At 37.2% G+C, this 17,670-nt stretch overlaps 1 protein-coding gene across 9 annotated transcripts in view; it reads left to right on the top strand.

Moving 5' to 3' along the window:
• Positions 1 to 17,670, top strand: part of RAD51AP1 (RAD51 associated protein 1) — a 32,913-nt gene that overhangs the window by 2,702 nt on the left and 12,541 nt on the right. For 6 of the 9 annotated variants that reach the window (XM_084880354.1, XM_084880358.1, XM_084880352.1 and 3 more), the window contains 5 exons: positions 719 to 768; positions 3,107 to 3,254; positions 7,137 to 7,240; positions 9,663 to 9,749; positions 10,352 to 10,501. In XM_084880354.1, the coding sequence (XP_084736480.1) occupies positions 719 to 768; positions 3,107 to 3,254; positions 7,137 to 7,240; positions 9,663 to 9,749; positions 10,352 to 10,501 (539 nt within the window). The remainder of the gene's footprint in view (positions 1 to 718; positions 769 to 3,106; positions 3,255 to 7,136; positions 7,241 to 9,662; positions 9,750 to 10,351; positions 10,502 to 17,670) is intronic. The other 3 variants (XM_084880355.1, XM_084880357.1, XM_084880356.1) reach the window with 1 other exon arrangement.

A 17,670-nucleotide genomic window follows, 5' to 3' on the forward strand; every position in this document is an offset into this window, starting at 1 on the left:
CCTGCATGCCCTACACTGGGGAACAAGCCCACAACCTGGGCATGTGCCCTGACAGGGAATCTAATTGCAACCTCCTGGTTCTTAGGTCTAAGCCCAACCACTGACTTACACCAGTCAGGCTGAGCATACTTTGTTTTAAGTTTTGATTTTATTTTACTATTATTCAATCTCAGAATTTCTATATTCAGCTCTCAAATTCTTTAACTCCAAAGAGTAGGAGAGTAATAAGAATACTCTTCATTTTAATATTCTGTATGGGAAATTAGAAGTATGCACAGAACACTTCTACAATTGTCTTAAGGAAAACCACTTGTAAGATTGAATTGTGAGCTGTACTAGTCTCTTTCATAGAAAACTGTTTTTACTTAAAAGAGCAACTGACATACTAGGTCATTCACACTTGGGAATTTGGCAGAGGACCATTTCATTTAGTGGCGAGAGCCATGGTCAGCAAACTGTGGCTCACGAGCCACATGTGGCTCTTTAGCCCCTTAAATGTGCCTTTTCCACAAAATACCACGGCTTGGGTGAGTCTATTTTGAAGAAGTGGCGCTAGAAAAAGTTTAAGTTTAAAAAATTTGGCTCTCAAAAGAAATTTCAATCGTTGTACTGTTGATATTTGACTCTGTTGACTGATGAGTTTGCTGACCACTGGCCTAGAGGAAGGAAATTATTTTTCCACATATGTGTAAATGAAAAATTTCTGTGTTGGTTATAGGAATAAGAAGCCAGTCAATTACTCACAGTTTGACAACTCTGAAAGCGATGGTACGTAGTGATTCTTATTTTGTTTAAAGTTTTGGAAATTTATTTCCTCAGAAATGTATAAATGTGTACATTAGTAAATGTAAATGTATATTACCCAATTGCATATGAGGTAGGTCTGGAAAAGTAATTTTTTAAGCATTTGGGATAATTATGCTGATAATTACATTGATGAGAAATATGTAGGTAAGTGATAAATGAGAGGGTCAGGTAAGGTAGTTCTTTAGGTCAAAACTACTGCAAATCCCTGTTTCTCAAAGTGAGGTTTGACTCCTCACTTTGGAGGATAGACTCCTTTTTATTGAAACACAAAGGTGTTATAGAATATCATGGGAAATGCCCATTAATTGTATAATAAAACAAGACTTTGAAGAAAGGTTAGGTTTAAGCTATGCCCTATTTACTTATCTTTCCTATTAAGGGAATTTTAGTCAAAACACAGACACAGACCACAGTGAACAGTGTGGTGATAAGCAGAGGGGAAGAGAGGTGGGGGTTAGGTAGAAGTGGGTACGGTGGGGGAAATGGGGACAGGAAGAGAGTGCTTCGGTGATGGGCGCACAATATAGGGTGCAGATTATTTTTTATTGAGCTGTACATTTAAAACCTGTATAATTTTGTGAACCAGTATCATCCCAACAAATTTAATTAATAAAAAGTGTTCAATAAATATGGGATTAGACTATCTTATACTTTGAAGCAGGTTTTGTACTTCTCAAACCATAAGAGATTTTTGTGAATCAAATACTTAGTAACTTTGAAGTTTGAAGGAATCTTTGTTTTGGGATAGGATTTTTTAATTTTTTTTATTATTTTTTTTTTTGTCTTGGGCATAGCCTTAAGTGGGTCTAAGACTTAGGAGAAAATAATATAGACTACTAGAGGCTTGCACATAAAATTCGAGCACAGGTAGGGTCCCTAGGCCTGGCAGGTAATCAGGGCCAATCGGGGCCTTTTAGCAGTCTGCTGGGGACTCCCTTCCCCAGCTGCTGGCTGCCGGCCAGGGCTTCCTTCATTCCACACCACCCTCTAGTAGTCAGCACACGCATGTCATAGCGAGTGATCAGTCTCCCGATCAAACTTCTGAGGGGATTCTTTGTATATTAGCCTTTTATATGTATACTAGAGGCCTGATGCATGAAATTCGTGCATGGGGTGGGGTGTCCCACAGCCTGGTCTTCACCTTCTCCAACTTGGGACCTCTAGGAGGATCCCTGCGGGATTGAGCCTAAACTGACAGTTGGACATCCTTCTCACAATCCAGAACTGCTGTCTCCTAACCACTCACCAGTCTGCCTGATTGCCCCTAACCACTTCTGCCTATCAGCCTAATTGCCCCCTAACTGCTCCCCTGCCAGTCTGATTGCCCCCAACTGCCCTCCCCTGATTTCCCCTAAGGCTTTTATTAGTGTAGATAATTTACACATTCAAATGTACAGATGTATCAGGCCAGCAGGAAAGGCCTATCATGCAAGAGTAGGCCTTCTTTCCCCCGACTGCTAACACTGGCTTCCCTCTGTTACCCAGGAGGGGCTCCTCTTGCAGCCCTGGCTACGTGTGGAAGGATATCCTGTCTAATTAGCATATTATGCTTTTATTATTATAGATATACTAGAGCCCTGATGCACAAAGATTCGTGCAAGAACGGGCCTTCCCTTGGCTGCAGGCACCACCTTCGCTCCAACCCGGAGCCGTTTTTCCGCCTTCCCATGCTGCCTAGAGGCCTGGAGAGGTTGGGGCGGTGCAGAACGCCTGCATCATCACCATGGCGACAATGCAAGCACCCCATCCTGGACCCACCCATGAATGAATTCTTGCATTTTGCCTCATATATAAATAATTTGTAGCTTTTTATCACTCTCATCTATCTCACACCAAATATTTATAAATTGCTGGTTGTGTTCCAAACATTACATAGGGTGGGTGTGGGGGAAGTCACAAGTTATTATATTCTTATGTGAAGAAGCATAATATATACTAAGGTATATTTTTAATACTACATATACCCTGAAAGTATGCATGCATGTGTCATGTGTAAGTTTAAAAGCTACAGCAGCAGTTTTATGTTGAGTGCAACAGAGATATACCAGCTTTTTAGTGACTTGATTTTTGATAGGTTGACATTTTGATAAATAAAGTTCACTAAAACAAAATTAAACATGAATGAGGATAAAGACAAATAATATGCCAACTATATTTTTTAAATTGCAGAAATTAAATAATTTGCTTAACCTTATAATTTGAACAAACATAATAATGAGTTTCAAAACTAAGAAAATAATTTTATTTCTTACTTAAAAAAGTGATTTTATATATTCTTTTATTTTTAATTCACACATAGTAGATGATGATGATTTTGTTTCTGCAACTGGACCTTTAAATAAGAAATCCAGAACACCAAACGAGTTAAAACTAGAAAAACCAAAACCCAAATTGAAGAATCTCCAGAAGGAAGACATCCCATTACAAGAAAAAACTCCTAAAAAAAGGTGAGAGGTAAGATATGCAGTAAATATGTGACATTAATTTAAAAGAAAAACAGATGAAATAAGCCAGTCAGAGAAAGATAAATGCCACATGATCTCACTCATTTGTGAAATATAACGAACAACATAAACTGATGAACAAAAATAGAATCACAGACATAGAAGCATCAAACAGACTGTCCAACCTATGAGGGAAGATGGGGGGGAGGGAGGGAGTGAGTGGGTAAGAGATCAACCAAAGGACTTGTATGCATGCATATGAGCATAACCAATGGATACAGACAGTAGGGGGGTCAGGGCATGTGCTGGGGGATAGGAGCAGACGGGAAGAAATTGATCGGGGAGAGGAGAGAAGGAGAATCATGTAATACTTTAAACAATAAAGAATTTAAATTTAAGAAGAGAGAGAAACAGATTCGAAATCTTGGTATAAATGAGAGCTTGAGCAGAGTCATAGGTATGATTTTATTTAGCGAGAACAGGGTTGTACTGTTAATCACTTTCTGACTTAAAAAAGAAATTCACAATCCTGGCTCGGTGACTCATTTGGTTGAAATGTCATCCCATACATGAAAAGGTTGCAGGTTCAATTCCCAATTCCCCATCAGGGCACACACCTAGCTTGTGGGTTTCATCCCTGGTCAGGGCACATAAGGGAGGCAACCAATTGATGTTTCCCATTCACATCAATGTTTCTCTCTCAAAAAATCAATAAAGCATATCCTCATGTGAGGATTTAAAAAAAAATTTTTTTTAAAGAAATTCACAAGTATGTAAGCAAATATCCATTTAAATATTAAGGTAATCATACCTAGAAAGTTTGGTGGTTATAGCTTACTTTTATAGGATCTTGTACCTGTCTTTGAAGCCCTCAAGTCTTACAAGACTACTTTGTTAAAAACTATATTTGTAAGGACAGTTTTATAAAATTTAAAAACAGTTTTCAGCAGATAAAAGGTATTATCTCTTTATATTGTTAAGACTTGTTCAGCAGTGAGAAAATCCTACAGTTTCTATACTATTTCTGGAATTTCATTAGTACCAAGAGAGAGTGAGGGAAGTCCTGAGGGGCTCAAAACATGTTATATAGAGATTAGAAGACTAGAAGAGGAATATGGAAAATGGGGCATGTAATGGTTTATTGCTACAAGTATGAGAAAAGTTAATTATCAAAGAGAAATGTAATCCATGTCATTCTCTTTACCTTTTTCTCTCTCTTTGTTTTGTTTCTATTTTTGAGCTTCTTGGACTACATTTTAAATATAGTGAAAAAAACACACAAATGGGAGATAAAATCATATAATTGATGAGGGACTTGTATCCAGAATATTTAAAGAACTCTTACAACTCAACAATAAAAAGACTAATAATACAGTTTAAAAAGTGGGCAAAATAGCCAAAACCGGTTTGGCTCAGTGGATAGAGCGTTGGCCTGCGGACTGAAAGGTCCCAGGTTCGATTTCGGTCAAAGGCATGTACCTTGGTTGCGGGCACATCCCTGGTAGGGGGTGTGCAAGATGCAGCTGATCGATGATTCTCTCTCATCGATGTTTCTAACTCTCTATCCCTCTCTCTTCCTCTCTGTACAAAATCAATCAAAATATATTTTAAAAAATGGGCAAAATATTTGAGTAGACATTTTGCCAAAAAAGATATAGAAATGACCACTAAGCACATGAAAAGATGCTCAACATCCTTAGTCATCAGAGAAATGCAAATCAAAATGACAATGAGATAATACTCCACACCCACTAGAATGGCCATAATAAAGAAAGACAGACAATAATAAGTGTTAAGGAGGATGCAGAGAAATTAGAACTCTCCATTTGTTGCTGAGAATATAAAATGGTACACCTACATTGGAAGACAGAGTACCAGTTTCTCAAAATGTTAAACACAGTTATTATATGACCCAGCCTAGGCATATACCCAAGAGAAATAAAAACCTATGACTACACAAAAACCTGTACGTGAATGTAGCAGCATTATTCAGAATAGCCAAAAAATTGAAGCAATTCAAATATGTTATCAACTGATAAAAAGATAATGTGGTATATTCAGACAGTGGAATACTGTATTTTCCAACAACAAAAATGAAGTAGTGATATATACTATAGCATGAATGAACCTTGAAAACATTTTGCTGATGAAAAGAAACCAGGTACAAAAGGCCACATATTTTATGATTCCATTAACACAAAGAGTGCAGAATAGACAAGTCCATAAAAACAGAAAGTAGATTAGTGGCTGCCAGATGCTAAGTAGAGGTAAATGGGGAGTAAATACTATGTATACCTTTTTGGGGTGATAAAAAAGTTATAGTGGTTTCATAACTGTAAATACACTAAAAACTGCTGAATTGTACACTTTAAAAGGATGAATTTCATGCTATGTGGATTACATCTCAAAGTTGCTATTTAAAAAAATAAATTCTTCAAGATATACTCCAGTATTTCCTCCTTCACGCAATCTTTCCTTATCTGTTTTTGATTTCTTTTCCTCTCACACATCATAGCACTTTTCACCATCTTGAATAGGAAACATAATAATCTGCTTATGTGGGATAATTTTTAAGTCTGTCTTATTTCCTCACCCTCATTTATTATAGACTCCTTGATGGTACAGCAAACCCTTGATTTTTCAGACCTCGATTTAACAAACTTCAGATTTAACAGACAAAAATTTCTGAAATGTATATGTCATATGTGCAAATGAACACTTTGTTAGTTTTAAAATGCTTTTAACCAAGATGTGCTCATAATTAAATAACAGGTTAATTTTTGTTATTAATTCATGGTTATTTTTCTTGAGAGAGAGATAATTCATGGTTATTTTTAACAAATTTTAGCAAATAGCCCATTTGTTGGACAAAACCATAGTAATTTCACCTACATAAATCAATACTACATATGTACATCTTTAGTCTATATATTTAAATCTAGGAGTCACCACTTGTAAACAGTGTTCAGGGAATGATTAGCACGTGATCACATGGTATTTCTCGAGGAAATTGGCTCTATTGTCCCAGGGTGTGACTTTTTGCAGTAGTTTTAATGTGTGCAGGCTGATGTTCCCATATGTGCTAAGCCACACCCCAGCCCTTTATATTTGTTTACTCGCAGTGACTGTGAGTGCACACATTTACTAGACCTATCCAGTATAAATTTAAACTTACAGTAAACCTACAAAATACTTTTCTGTGAAATTAAACTTTTCATACATACTTAATTTTAATTACACAAACATGTCTACCTAAGTAAAAAACAGGTAAACTAATTTGTCAATTTTTTAACATACTCATTCAGAAAACCTACTTTATTGTATAATGGACTTTCAGCTTTAACAGATACCCCCTCACCTGAATTAGTCTATTATATCGAGGTGTTACTGAACTTTTGTATCCTATCTAGTGCAGTGCCTCATACACAGTACTTGTAAGTACTTGGTGAAATATTTGTCAAAGTCTAGATTGGGAGGAACAAATTAAATGTTTTTACATTAAATATAAGACCTAAAAGAGCTATCTAAGGACGTGTGGGTGAGGTCACGTAAGATTTTTAAGGGGAAATTATGTTTGAGCCAAGTCTTTATTCTGTGTTGAGCTGGTGCTTCCCACCAGAGTGGAACTAGTGGAAAGGACAGACAGTAAAAGGAAACAGTAAGTGTACAGCACATGCTGCTCCTATTTCAAAACTTCTGATAGCTATAAAATGACATTGTGACATTTTAGAAGTCATCCTTAAAGGTCGATTATGGTCATAATTATTGTTTAAAAACATTTTTGTAAGGTTAGCCGCTCTTAAATAGTAATTCAGGAAAACTTCAAATTTTCTGTTTGAGATCAATAATTTAAAAAACTCATTATTATTTGCGTGTCTACTCTAGGATGGCTTTAGATGACAAACTCTACCAGAGAGACTTACAAGTCGCACTGGAATTATCAACGAAGGAACTTCCAACAGTCACCATTGATATGGAGGGGTCTCAAGGTGAAAGTAACTTTACTTTCTATATATTTATTTCCATAAGGTTCGTATTGCTTTTGTAATTATTTCTTTGGATGAGCCTTCACAGAGAAAATAAATTTCAATACTTTGGACATAAATAGTGCAATTTGCAGAGGGTATAATTGGGCTCAATTGTTTATTCTGCTGTATACATCTCATTCATAATACATCTCTGCTTAACACCCAAAATAAATATGCACTCAGATGTGCAAATTGCACCTTTATATAGTGAAAATTTCATTTTTTGATCAAATGAATTGACCTATATAATCCTAACAATCTACCTCCTTTCTCTCAAAACTCAAATTAGTTAAACATGACCTAATGATAGTAATTTTTATTATTTACAAAGGTTAACAGTATTAATTTGTTTAGCAAGCTCAGTAGACTTAAAAGGATCTATGGTTTCTGGATTTCTCTGGAGTTTTCTCCTTTCACTTTTCTGGCAACTGCAGTAGGTGGCAATATTGATATTCTGGAGAGGCAGAAATCATTAATGCTGGATGAGACATTCAAACTTCTAAAATAATTTTGGATTGCCCTACTTGGTTTGGCTCAGTGGATAGAGCATCAGCCTGCAGACCGAAGGGTCCTAGATTCAATCCATTCAAGGGTACATGCTCTGATTGCAGGCTTGATCCCCAGAAGGGAGCGTGCAGGAGGCAGATAATCAATGATTCTCTCTCATCATTGATGTTTCTATCTTTCTATCCCTCTCCCTCTCTGAAATCAATAAAAATATATTTTAAAAATTATTTTGCATTACATTGTTTTGGCTTAACTTCCTTTATGTTGGGGGATATTTTTAGCCTATTTTATGTAAGGGTATAGATTTTAATCACTATCATTTTCTATTTGAAAATAAATGAGACTGTTGACTAATGGGCCTTTTAGTAATCAGGAATCAAAGAAATTTAAAAACGTTAATTGTCATATATCTGAAATTGAAAAAGTGAAATTCATCTCCTAAAAGAGATTGTAGAATGTAGAGCAGGTATTCCTTGAAAGTAGAATAACATACGTTATAGCACTGCAATTTAACAGTACCAATTATCATGACTTAAAGTTCTCTTAAAATACTTTAGATCATTTAAGGTTATTATAATGATTGAAGAGTCTTTATGCGAGTGAAAACATGGATATGCCTACATAGAAATAATTGTTAATATAGTTAATATTAGAGGGTCAGTGCACAAAATTTGTGCACAGGGTGGAGGGGTAGAGGGAAGGAAGTCGCCTCAGCCCAGCCTGCACCCTCTCAATTCTGGGACCCCTCAAGGGATATCCAACTGCCAGTTTAGGCATAGTCCCTGGGATATCCCTCTCACAATCTAGGAGCTGGCTTCTAACTGCTCACCTGCCTGCCTGCCTGCCTGCTCGCTCCTAACTGCCCCCCCCCCCCAGCCTGATAATCTCTAACTGCCTCTGATTGCCAGACTGTTGCCCCTAACTGCCCCTCCTTGCAGGCCTGGTTGCCCATAATTGCTCATCTGCCTGCCAGCCTGATCTCCTCTAACAGCCAACCCCTGCCACCCTGGTCACCCCAACTGCCACCCCCACTGGCCTGGTCATCCCCAGCTGTCCCCCTTGGTGGCTTGGTTGCCCCATTCAGCTTGCTGTTTAGTCTTTCAGTCACCCATCACTAATCCCTCTGCTAGCCTTGTCACCCCACGCAGCCTGTGTTCGGTCATCCATTGGTTGTTTCTGTCATGACAGCCCCTAGCTTTTTATAGATTAGGATTTACTGACTGTTTTCTACGTACTGGGTATTACAGCAAGCAATTTTCATATGTGATTGACACTTAATCCCACATAATAACCTCATTTAATTCCCACACTATTTAAAAAAATATATTTTTTTTAATCCTCACTTGAAGACACTTTCTTCATTGATTTTTAGAGAAAGTGGAAGGAAAAGAGAAGGAAAAAGAGGAAAAACATCTATGTGAGAGAAACACATCAACTGGTTGCCTCCTACATGGGGCCCGATCAGGGCCTGGGCTGGGTAGAACCCTGTAACTGAGGTATGTGCCCTTGATTGGAATTGAACCCGGGACCCTGTGGACCACAGGCTGACTCTCTATCTACTGATTCAAACCGGCCAGGGGAATTGCCCACACTATTTTTATCTCCATATTATAGATGAAGAAATTAAGTCTTAGAGAGGATAAGCAACTTTCCCCTAGTCATATAGCCAGTTTAATTGGTAAAACCTGACTTTGAACTTAAGCCTGATTAACTGATTTCAGAGCCTAAACTCCTAACACTATGCCTGCCTCTCCAAGTAAAGTGCTAGTCTGAGTTTGGATCACTTGTATATATCTGGATGCTATTACATTTAGTTCTAATCTTCCTACTTCTAGACATTGGTTGATTAAGGTACTTATCTATTCCTTATATTTAGGCAGTGAAAAACATGACAATAGTGAAAGAGAAACAATGGATAAGTCTCCCCATATCTCCAATTGCAGTGTAGCCAGTGATTATTTAGGTAAGTTTTTTTTTTTTGGTGGTGTTTTTTGTTTGTTTGTTTGTTTGTGTGTGTGTGTGTGTGTGTGTGTGTGTGTGTTCAGTATATGTGCTGCCGAAGCGAGCATGAGGTAAGTTTTTTTTATAGTGACAATATTTGTTTATTACAACAATGCTATTTTTCCATCTTGTATTTTAATTCCTGAAACTGTAGCTAGAACCAAGGTCTTTAATTTTGTCAAGGTTCTCTTCATCTCTCTTTGGTTTTCTTCTCTCTTACTGTAGATCCAATTAGTTCCTGATGAAGGGTCAGGAGTACCTACTTATAGCTTCTAACCAATAGCAGTTGACCACTGAAGAAAGAGGCTGTATTTTTCCAGCTTCAGTTTGAAAATTCTTGGGGAAAGACTCTCATTTTGGGTTCTTGACTTAAACCATACTCTGTTGTTAGGAGACAGGTGTGTTGTGATTAACTCAGATTGGGCTCGGTGGTATATTACAAGAAGCAGGGTAAGGATGAAGCTGGGAAAATTAAAACAGCAGATGTAATTGGAGTCTATTCTCGCTTCTGTAAATATTGCCTGTCACAGAAAGTTTTCCATTGATTTTTATGCCTGCCTGAAGATTTGGATAAGATAACTGAGGAAGATGATGTTCATGGCGCTCAAGGGAGAAGAAAAGCAGCATCTAAAGCTGTGGTACAGCAGAGGAAGATTCTTTTGGAAGGCAGTGATGGTGACAGTGCGAATGACTCCGAACCAGACTTTGCAACTGGTAAGTTACATCCTGCCTCCAAATTCCATGGAAATTCAGTAAAATGTTCTCAGAGACCATTAATGTATGTAAAGTGCTGTGCTAAAAACAAACTTGAAGAACACATAGGACAACTGAATTCAGCTTTGGTATTTGGGGGAAAAGCTTTACCTGGAGATGACCTGTAAGCCATGCCTTAAAAATGGATTTAGGCAGACTACAGAGGGAAGATAGCATTTCTGACTGATAGGCATAAATAAGGGGATAGACAAGTGAGGTCTGCAGGGGAGAATATCACAGAAGAGGCTGAAGAGGCAGGCAAGCACTAAATTATAGAACATCTCAGACCCATTCCAAGAAGTGTAGACTTCTTTCTGTAAGTAATAGGAATTAATGAAATATTTTGGATAGAAGTGATATGAAATCTATATTTTATTTTGACAGTTGTTTTCAGACTCATTCAGATAGTAGGGTAAATGGGAAGGCATAGTGACTTTGATAGTACATCATAATATTAACTAAAGATTAAAATGAATAATTCCATCAATTTATTCTAAATCAGATGATATGGTTTGATAGATTTTAACATGCTGTTAGCAAATAATAAATGACAAACAATAATAGATTTGCTAATCCACAGTTATTCCACAAATATTTCAGTGCCTATTATGTACACTATATTGTAGACATCAGAGATACAGCAGTGAAAAAAAAAATCCCTTTAGTAGCTTAAATTTGAGTGAGGGGAATGGACAATAATCAGATATGGTAAGTTCTTACTTAAAGCGAAATGATGTAAAATAAAACCAATTTTACCATGGGCTAACTGATATAAACAAGAGTTAAGTTTCTGTAGCATCTCAACATTATAACAAAACAACGTTATTCAAGAGAATAACAGAACAATGTTATTTAAGACCTGCTATACATAATGTGTCCAGTGCCACCATAGCAGAGCCATGAAGAAGAGAAAGGCAGGGTAGAGCCAAGAAATCTGCCTTGTTAACCAATATTAACCAATTCCTGCCCTTCTACATGACAGGAAATCCCAGAACAGGTAGTCTATGGATCTTACTTTGAGAACCACTAATATAAGTGAAGTGCCAAAAAGTAGGAGCCAGTGAAAGAAAATACCAGAGCATAGTAGAGCATGGACTAAATGCTTCCCAACTAAAGGTTACTTAATATTTAAAAAATACACACAATATAATCAAAATACCTACTTGGCAATTTCAATGTCTTTTCCAGGGATAATAATTGTAACACCCCCAGAATATTATTATCATTATTTGATGCATGCCTGTCAGAAAAAACAGGAAATAGTTCTGAAGTTATAAATTACAAGACTACTTAGCAAACTAGCAAAATTAATCAAGGACCAAAACGTTGGCTATGTTTTTATTGTAGAAGTGAAATCATTTGCTTTGCTTTTTGAGTTTTTGGAATTTGTGAGTTATGTTTCTAATGGGTGATAGATATTTAAAACGATTACCATTGTGTTATTTTTATTCCAATTTCAGATAATCTCTCGAACAATTTTATAATAGTAAGTTTTTATGGAAATCCAGATTTGAATAGTGACTTTAAAATTGCCTTTGGCCCTGGACAATGTGCTTAGCTGTTAGAGTGTTGGCCTGAGCACCGAATGGTTTGATTCCTGGTCAAGGGCACATACCAGGGTTGCAAGTTCCAGCCCTGACCTGGTTAGAGCATGTGCAGGAGGCAACCAATCGAGGTATCCCTCTCACATTAATGCTTTTCTTTCTCTTTCTCCCCCCTCCCCTTCCACTCTCTCTAAAAATCAATGGGAAAATATCCTTGGGTTAGTATTAAAAAACAAAACAAAAAATTTAAAACATAAAACTGCTCAGTTTATTTTCATTCACCCTAAACCCTAATAAAACTCTTAAAAGGACATGAATAGACATTTCTCTAAAGATTATACACAAATGGCCAAAAAGCCAAAACATGAAAAGAGGCTAAACATTACTAATCAGTGTCAATATTTGAGTATTATGTGCACTATATTTTAGACATAAACAAATCAAAAACACAATGAGATTTCACATTATAACTTATTAGGATATTAAAAACAGAAAATAACAAGTGTTGGTAATGGTATAGAGGAATTAGAATTCTTATGCACTATTGGTAGAAATGTAAAATGAAGCAACCACTATGGAAAACAGTATAGCAGTTACTAAAAAAAATAATAAATAGAACTGTCAGTCTAGCTGGTGTTTCTCAGTGGTTAGAGCAAATGACCTGTGCTGATGGGTCTTGGATTTTATTCCCAGTCAAGGGCACATACCTGGTTTGCAGGATCAATTCACCAGCTCCAACTGAGGCACATAACTCAATCCAAGTGTCTCACATTGATGTTTCTTTCTTCCTTTCTCCCACCCGTCTCTTTTTCTCTTACCTACTCCACCCCACCCCCCATCACCCTATTCCTCCCTTCCACTCTCTCTAAAAAAGTCAATGGAAAAAATATCCTCAGGTGAGGATTTAAAAAGCAGCATTTCCATATGATCTAGCATTTCCAGATCTGGGTATATATCTAAAAGAACTGAAAGCAGGGTCTCAGATATTTGAACACCCATAGCAGCATTATTAACAAAAGCCCAGAAATGGAAGCAATCCAAATATGTATCCATTGATGATGTATAAATAAACAAAATGTGGTATATACATACAATGGAATTTCCCCCCCCCCCCCCCAATATATTTTATTGAGTTCTTCAGAGAGGAAGAGAGAGGGATAGAAAGCTAGAAACATTGATGAGAGAGAAACATCCATCAGCTGCCTCTTGCACACCCCCTACTGGGAATGTGCCCTCAACCAAGGTACATGTCCTTGACTGGAATCGAACCTGGGAACTTTTAGTCCGCAGGCCGATGCTCTATCCACTGAGCCAAACCGGTTTCGGCAAATTTTATTCAACCTTAAAAAGGAAAGAAGTCCTGTCTCCTGCTATACCTTGGATAAACCTTGAAGACATTATGTTAAGTAAAATAAGCCAATTACTGTGATCCCACTTATATGAGGATTCCAAAATGTCAAATTCATAGAAACAGAAGTAGAATGGTGATTAGTAGAGACTGGGGGAAGAAGGAATAGAGAGTTAACGGGTACTGAATCTCTGTTTTGCAAGGTGTAAAAGTTCTGGAGGATTGTTGCACAAAAATGTGAATATATGTACTTAACACTACTGATTTGTATGCTTAAAAATGCTTAGGTTAGTAAATTTTATGTTATGGGTTTTTTCTTTTTCTTTTTCTTTTTTTTTTTAACCATAATTTAAAACATTTTAAAGGAAATAATGAGTTTAAAAAGTGAATAACTTGGTTCTAGGTTTTTTTCTTACTCAATTTTGCATAAGCAAATATTTTTTAGATGATTTATAAGTCATAGTTTTGAGAGAATTATTTTAATTTTGAGTTCTGTACAGTTGAACAGTAATTTGGGATATAGAAAACATGAAAAACAGGAAAGAAAACATTTGTTGAAATATGTGTGCTTCCAAAGTTATTCTGGATATGAGAACGGAAAAAAATATTCCTAACTGAAAATTATTTTTCCTTAGATTCAAGACCTGTAGTTGTTTCGGGAAAACATGATTATCAAATGGTAATTTTACTGAAATTCTGATAATGAGGGTTGTTTTAACTGTAATAGGAGAATAATTACAATGGGAAGCCATTGTGATAAAAATTATTTGTCAATTAATGGAATGTTTGAGTTATTGGATGTTAGCCTGGTTGAGACATTGGGAGAAAATGATGCTAGTAGTTTATGCAGTAATAGACGCTTAGAAATTCTTGGGTTCTGTTTCCCGGCTGGTGTAGCCCACTCAGTTGGTTGGGCATAATCCCATACACTGAAAGGTTGCCAGTTTGCTTCCCAGACAGGGCACATGCCAGGTTTTGGGCTCAATCCCTAGTAGGGGGTGTGCAAGAGGCAGCTAAGTGATGTTGCCTCATATCGATGTTTTTCTCCCATTTCCTTCCTCTCTCTAAAAATCAATTTTAAAATCTTTTAAAGATTTAAGTTCTTTTTTGCAAGATACAAAAGTTCTTGATATTCTTGCGTCACTTATAGATTAAAATGACTGCTCCTTTAGATCTTTGAGAGCTAATTTGTTTTGTTCATTTTTATTACTTCCACCAAACTATAAGTATGGCTGTTCTCCCTATAAAAAGACATGTGGCCCAGTCCTGAGAAGCAGTCCTTCGACCCTTACAGGGAGCTAGCTCATTAGCTGAGAAGTGATAACTTGCCCTCTAACCTGTGCTGTGGATATACAAACTAAGCTTCAAGCAAAATTTTTTCATTGCCTCTAATTTTTTGACTCCTCTTTTGTCCTCCAACCCAAGAAAGCAAAAGCTTTACACTGTCTTGTAGACCTTCTAATCTACTCCAGCCAAGCCTGCTATACCTTAAATTGAAATACAAACATATTTCTTCTTGCTTATTTTACTTCAAGTTGCAATACAGTCAGTTTATTTTCATTCATCCTAAACCCAGTATGATGAACAACTCTCCAAACTCCTCAGAGTTGATTTTTATTATACTAGAATGTACAACTGTTATCAGTTCAGTTCAGACAACCTTGTAGGGGCTTTGTTTGTTTGTTTGTTTGTTTAGCAGGGTTCTTTTCTGTAAGTGTCAGCTTCTCCTTGCGTTGGCTTACCCTAGTTGAGAAGAGAAAGGCTCATCTGTGAACTTTAGTTGAAAAAGAAAAGTGCAAATTAGAGGGAACATAAGACTTTTCTTAAGAAAAATTTAATGATCCCCAGAATCTATAACCTCAGTGTTTGATGTTTGAGCCTTCCAGATTTCCTAATCCAGCTTGCTAATAATTTGGGATTCTGGGAGCTCCAGATTATTTAACTGCTTTCTCAGTTGACTGATGAAGATCAGTGGGATGTCATCCTATCTAATAAAAGGGCAATATGCAAATTAACCATCACTCTGTTACAAAGATGGCAGCACCCATAGATACAAGTTGGCAAAGCCCAGTCCTCTCAGCCCCACCGGAGTCCCCTAGTCCCAGGGGAGTGTCCACTGAGAGCGGGCAGCATGAGCGGTCTGGCGGAATTCTTGCTTCATTGCTGCGGCGATGGGGCAAGTGTTCCACCCCTGCCTCGGAGGGCCTCTGGGCAGCAGGCACCGATCGGCCGGGCACCGTAGAGATACTGGCGTACGGATTTGCAGGGCTATTAGTTTTTCAATAAGCTTGATCAATAGAGAAACTCAGTTCCTACTGTTTATTCTCTCCAGCCAAGAAAAGAACACATGCGATACCAGAACTGTTGGATATACAGGAAGTTTTGTCCTCCTGGATTTTATATTCTAAACTTCGGGAGAAACTTTCCACTACTTGCACTACAAACTTTCCACTACTTTCCACTACTTGCCCCTCTGAACCTAGATCTTTTTGGGACTTTGGAAAAAACTTGATTTTGCAAGGTGCTACTTATGATAACCTTTATGACATCTGCTGGCCTTATATGGCTAATTCCATATAACAATAATCATCATGTAAATATGTGGGTTGATTGCTCTTTTAAAACATTTTCTGCCGGGACCGGTTTGGCTCAGTGGACAGAGCATCGCCCTGCGGACTGAAAGGTCCCGGGTTCGATTCCAGCAAGGGCGTGTACCTGGTTGCGGGCATATCCCCAGTAGGGGGTGTGCAAGAGGCAGCTGATTGATGATTCTCTCTCATCGATGTTTCTAACTCTCTATCCCTCTCTCTTCCTCTCTGTAAAAAATCAATAAAATATATTAAAAAAACAACAAAAAAAACAACAAAACATTTTCTTTGTGTTTGGAAAGAATGTTAGAATAAGGAAATTCTAATTTGAAGACCATAATGACCATGGTTAATTTAGGCAAAGATCTTTAGGAGGTTGATGAGGATCTTTACAGTGGAGAATTCAGGCTGGTATCAACTGACCCAACAAAGAGTGTGACAACCGCATTATGTGCTTTCTGATATGATATAACATGAAATACAGAGCATCACCTATGAAGTGTATTCTTACCAAAAAATAATAAGGTGAGCCTGATTCTAATTCAGTCCTGAGGAAACTCCAGCTCACAGAAAATGCAAGAACAAATTAAATGACACCATGAGGAAGGAAAAACAGACAAATCCAGAATGTGGGATGTTTTCTAGGACAACTAACTTGGTTACTGCAACATGTCAAAGATATGAGGATCCTAAAAGAGAGGGGATAGTACTCTATATAAAAAGTGATTAATATAAACTGGATAGAAGGTAATACCAAGAAGCTATTATTAAATTGATAGATATGATAATGACATTGTGTGTTTTTTAAGCCCATGTTTTTTAGGGATGCATTTTGAAGTATATAGAGTGTAATGATACGGTACTTCAGATTTAATAAACTCCAAGAAGGAAAGGGATGAGAAAAGAAGAAAAGGTAGATGAAACAAATGCATCAAAATATTGAGGATTGTTGAACAGTTTATTATCTACTGTTGTATATGTTTGAAATTTCTCATGTATTTTTTATATACAATATATTTCATATAGATAGGTAGAGATTATAAATGGTAGGCAACATAGTGGTTATCTCTGAGTGGTGAGATTAGGGAGTGGACCTTATTTTTCTTTAATACTTTTTTGTATGTGGTCTATATCTTTTGCAGTAAACATGTAGCACTTAACTATTAAGTATTCTCCATACTTTTTCCCAGAGTATCTGTGCTTAACTTAACATTATATCACTGGTTTGTATCATCCCAGATAAGATTTTGTAGGAAATTAAAGGTATGTCCCAAATGAAATTGTATAGCATTACTAGAGGCCCAATGCATGAAATTCATGCACAGGTAGGGTCCCTAGGCCTGGCCAGTGTCAGGACCAATCTGTGAGGTGACTGGTGATGCGATTGGGGAGGGGGGCTCCCCAGCTGGCAACTGTCTTAGCTGGCCTGGTGACACCCACTTGCCAGCCCTACCCCCACCACAGCCACTGGTCACCTCCCTTTGAGGAGTCACTGCACATCATAGTGACCAGTCATTCTACCATTCGGTCAATTTGCATATTAGGCTTTCATTATATAGGATCTATTAAGCTTGTTGTCATATGGTTAGTCTCCTCAATTCCCAATGTATTTCTGTTCTAGAATGCTAAGTTTATGTGATTAAGGGAAGG

Source organism: Pipistrellus hanaki (assembly GCF_964339955.1).
Source record: "Pipistrellus hanaki genome assembly, chromosome: 3".
NCBI classification, from domain to species: domain Eukaryota; kingdom Metazoa; phylum Chordata; class Mammalia; order Chiroptera; family Vespertilionidae; genus Pipistrellus; species Pipistrellus hanaki.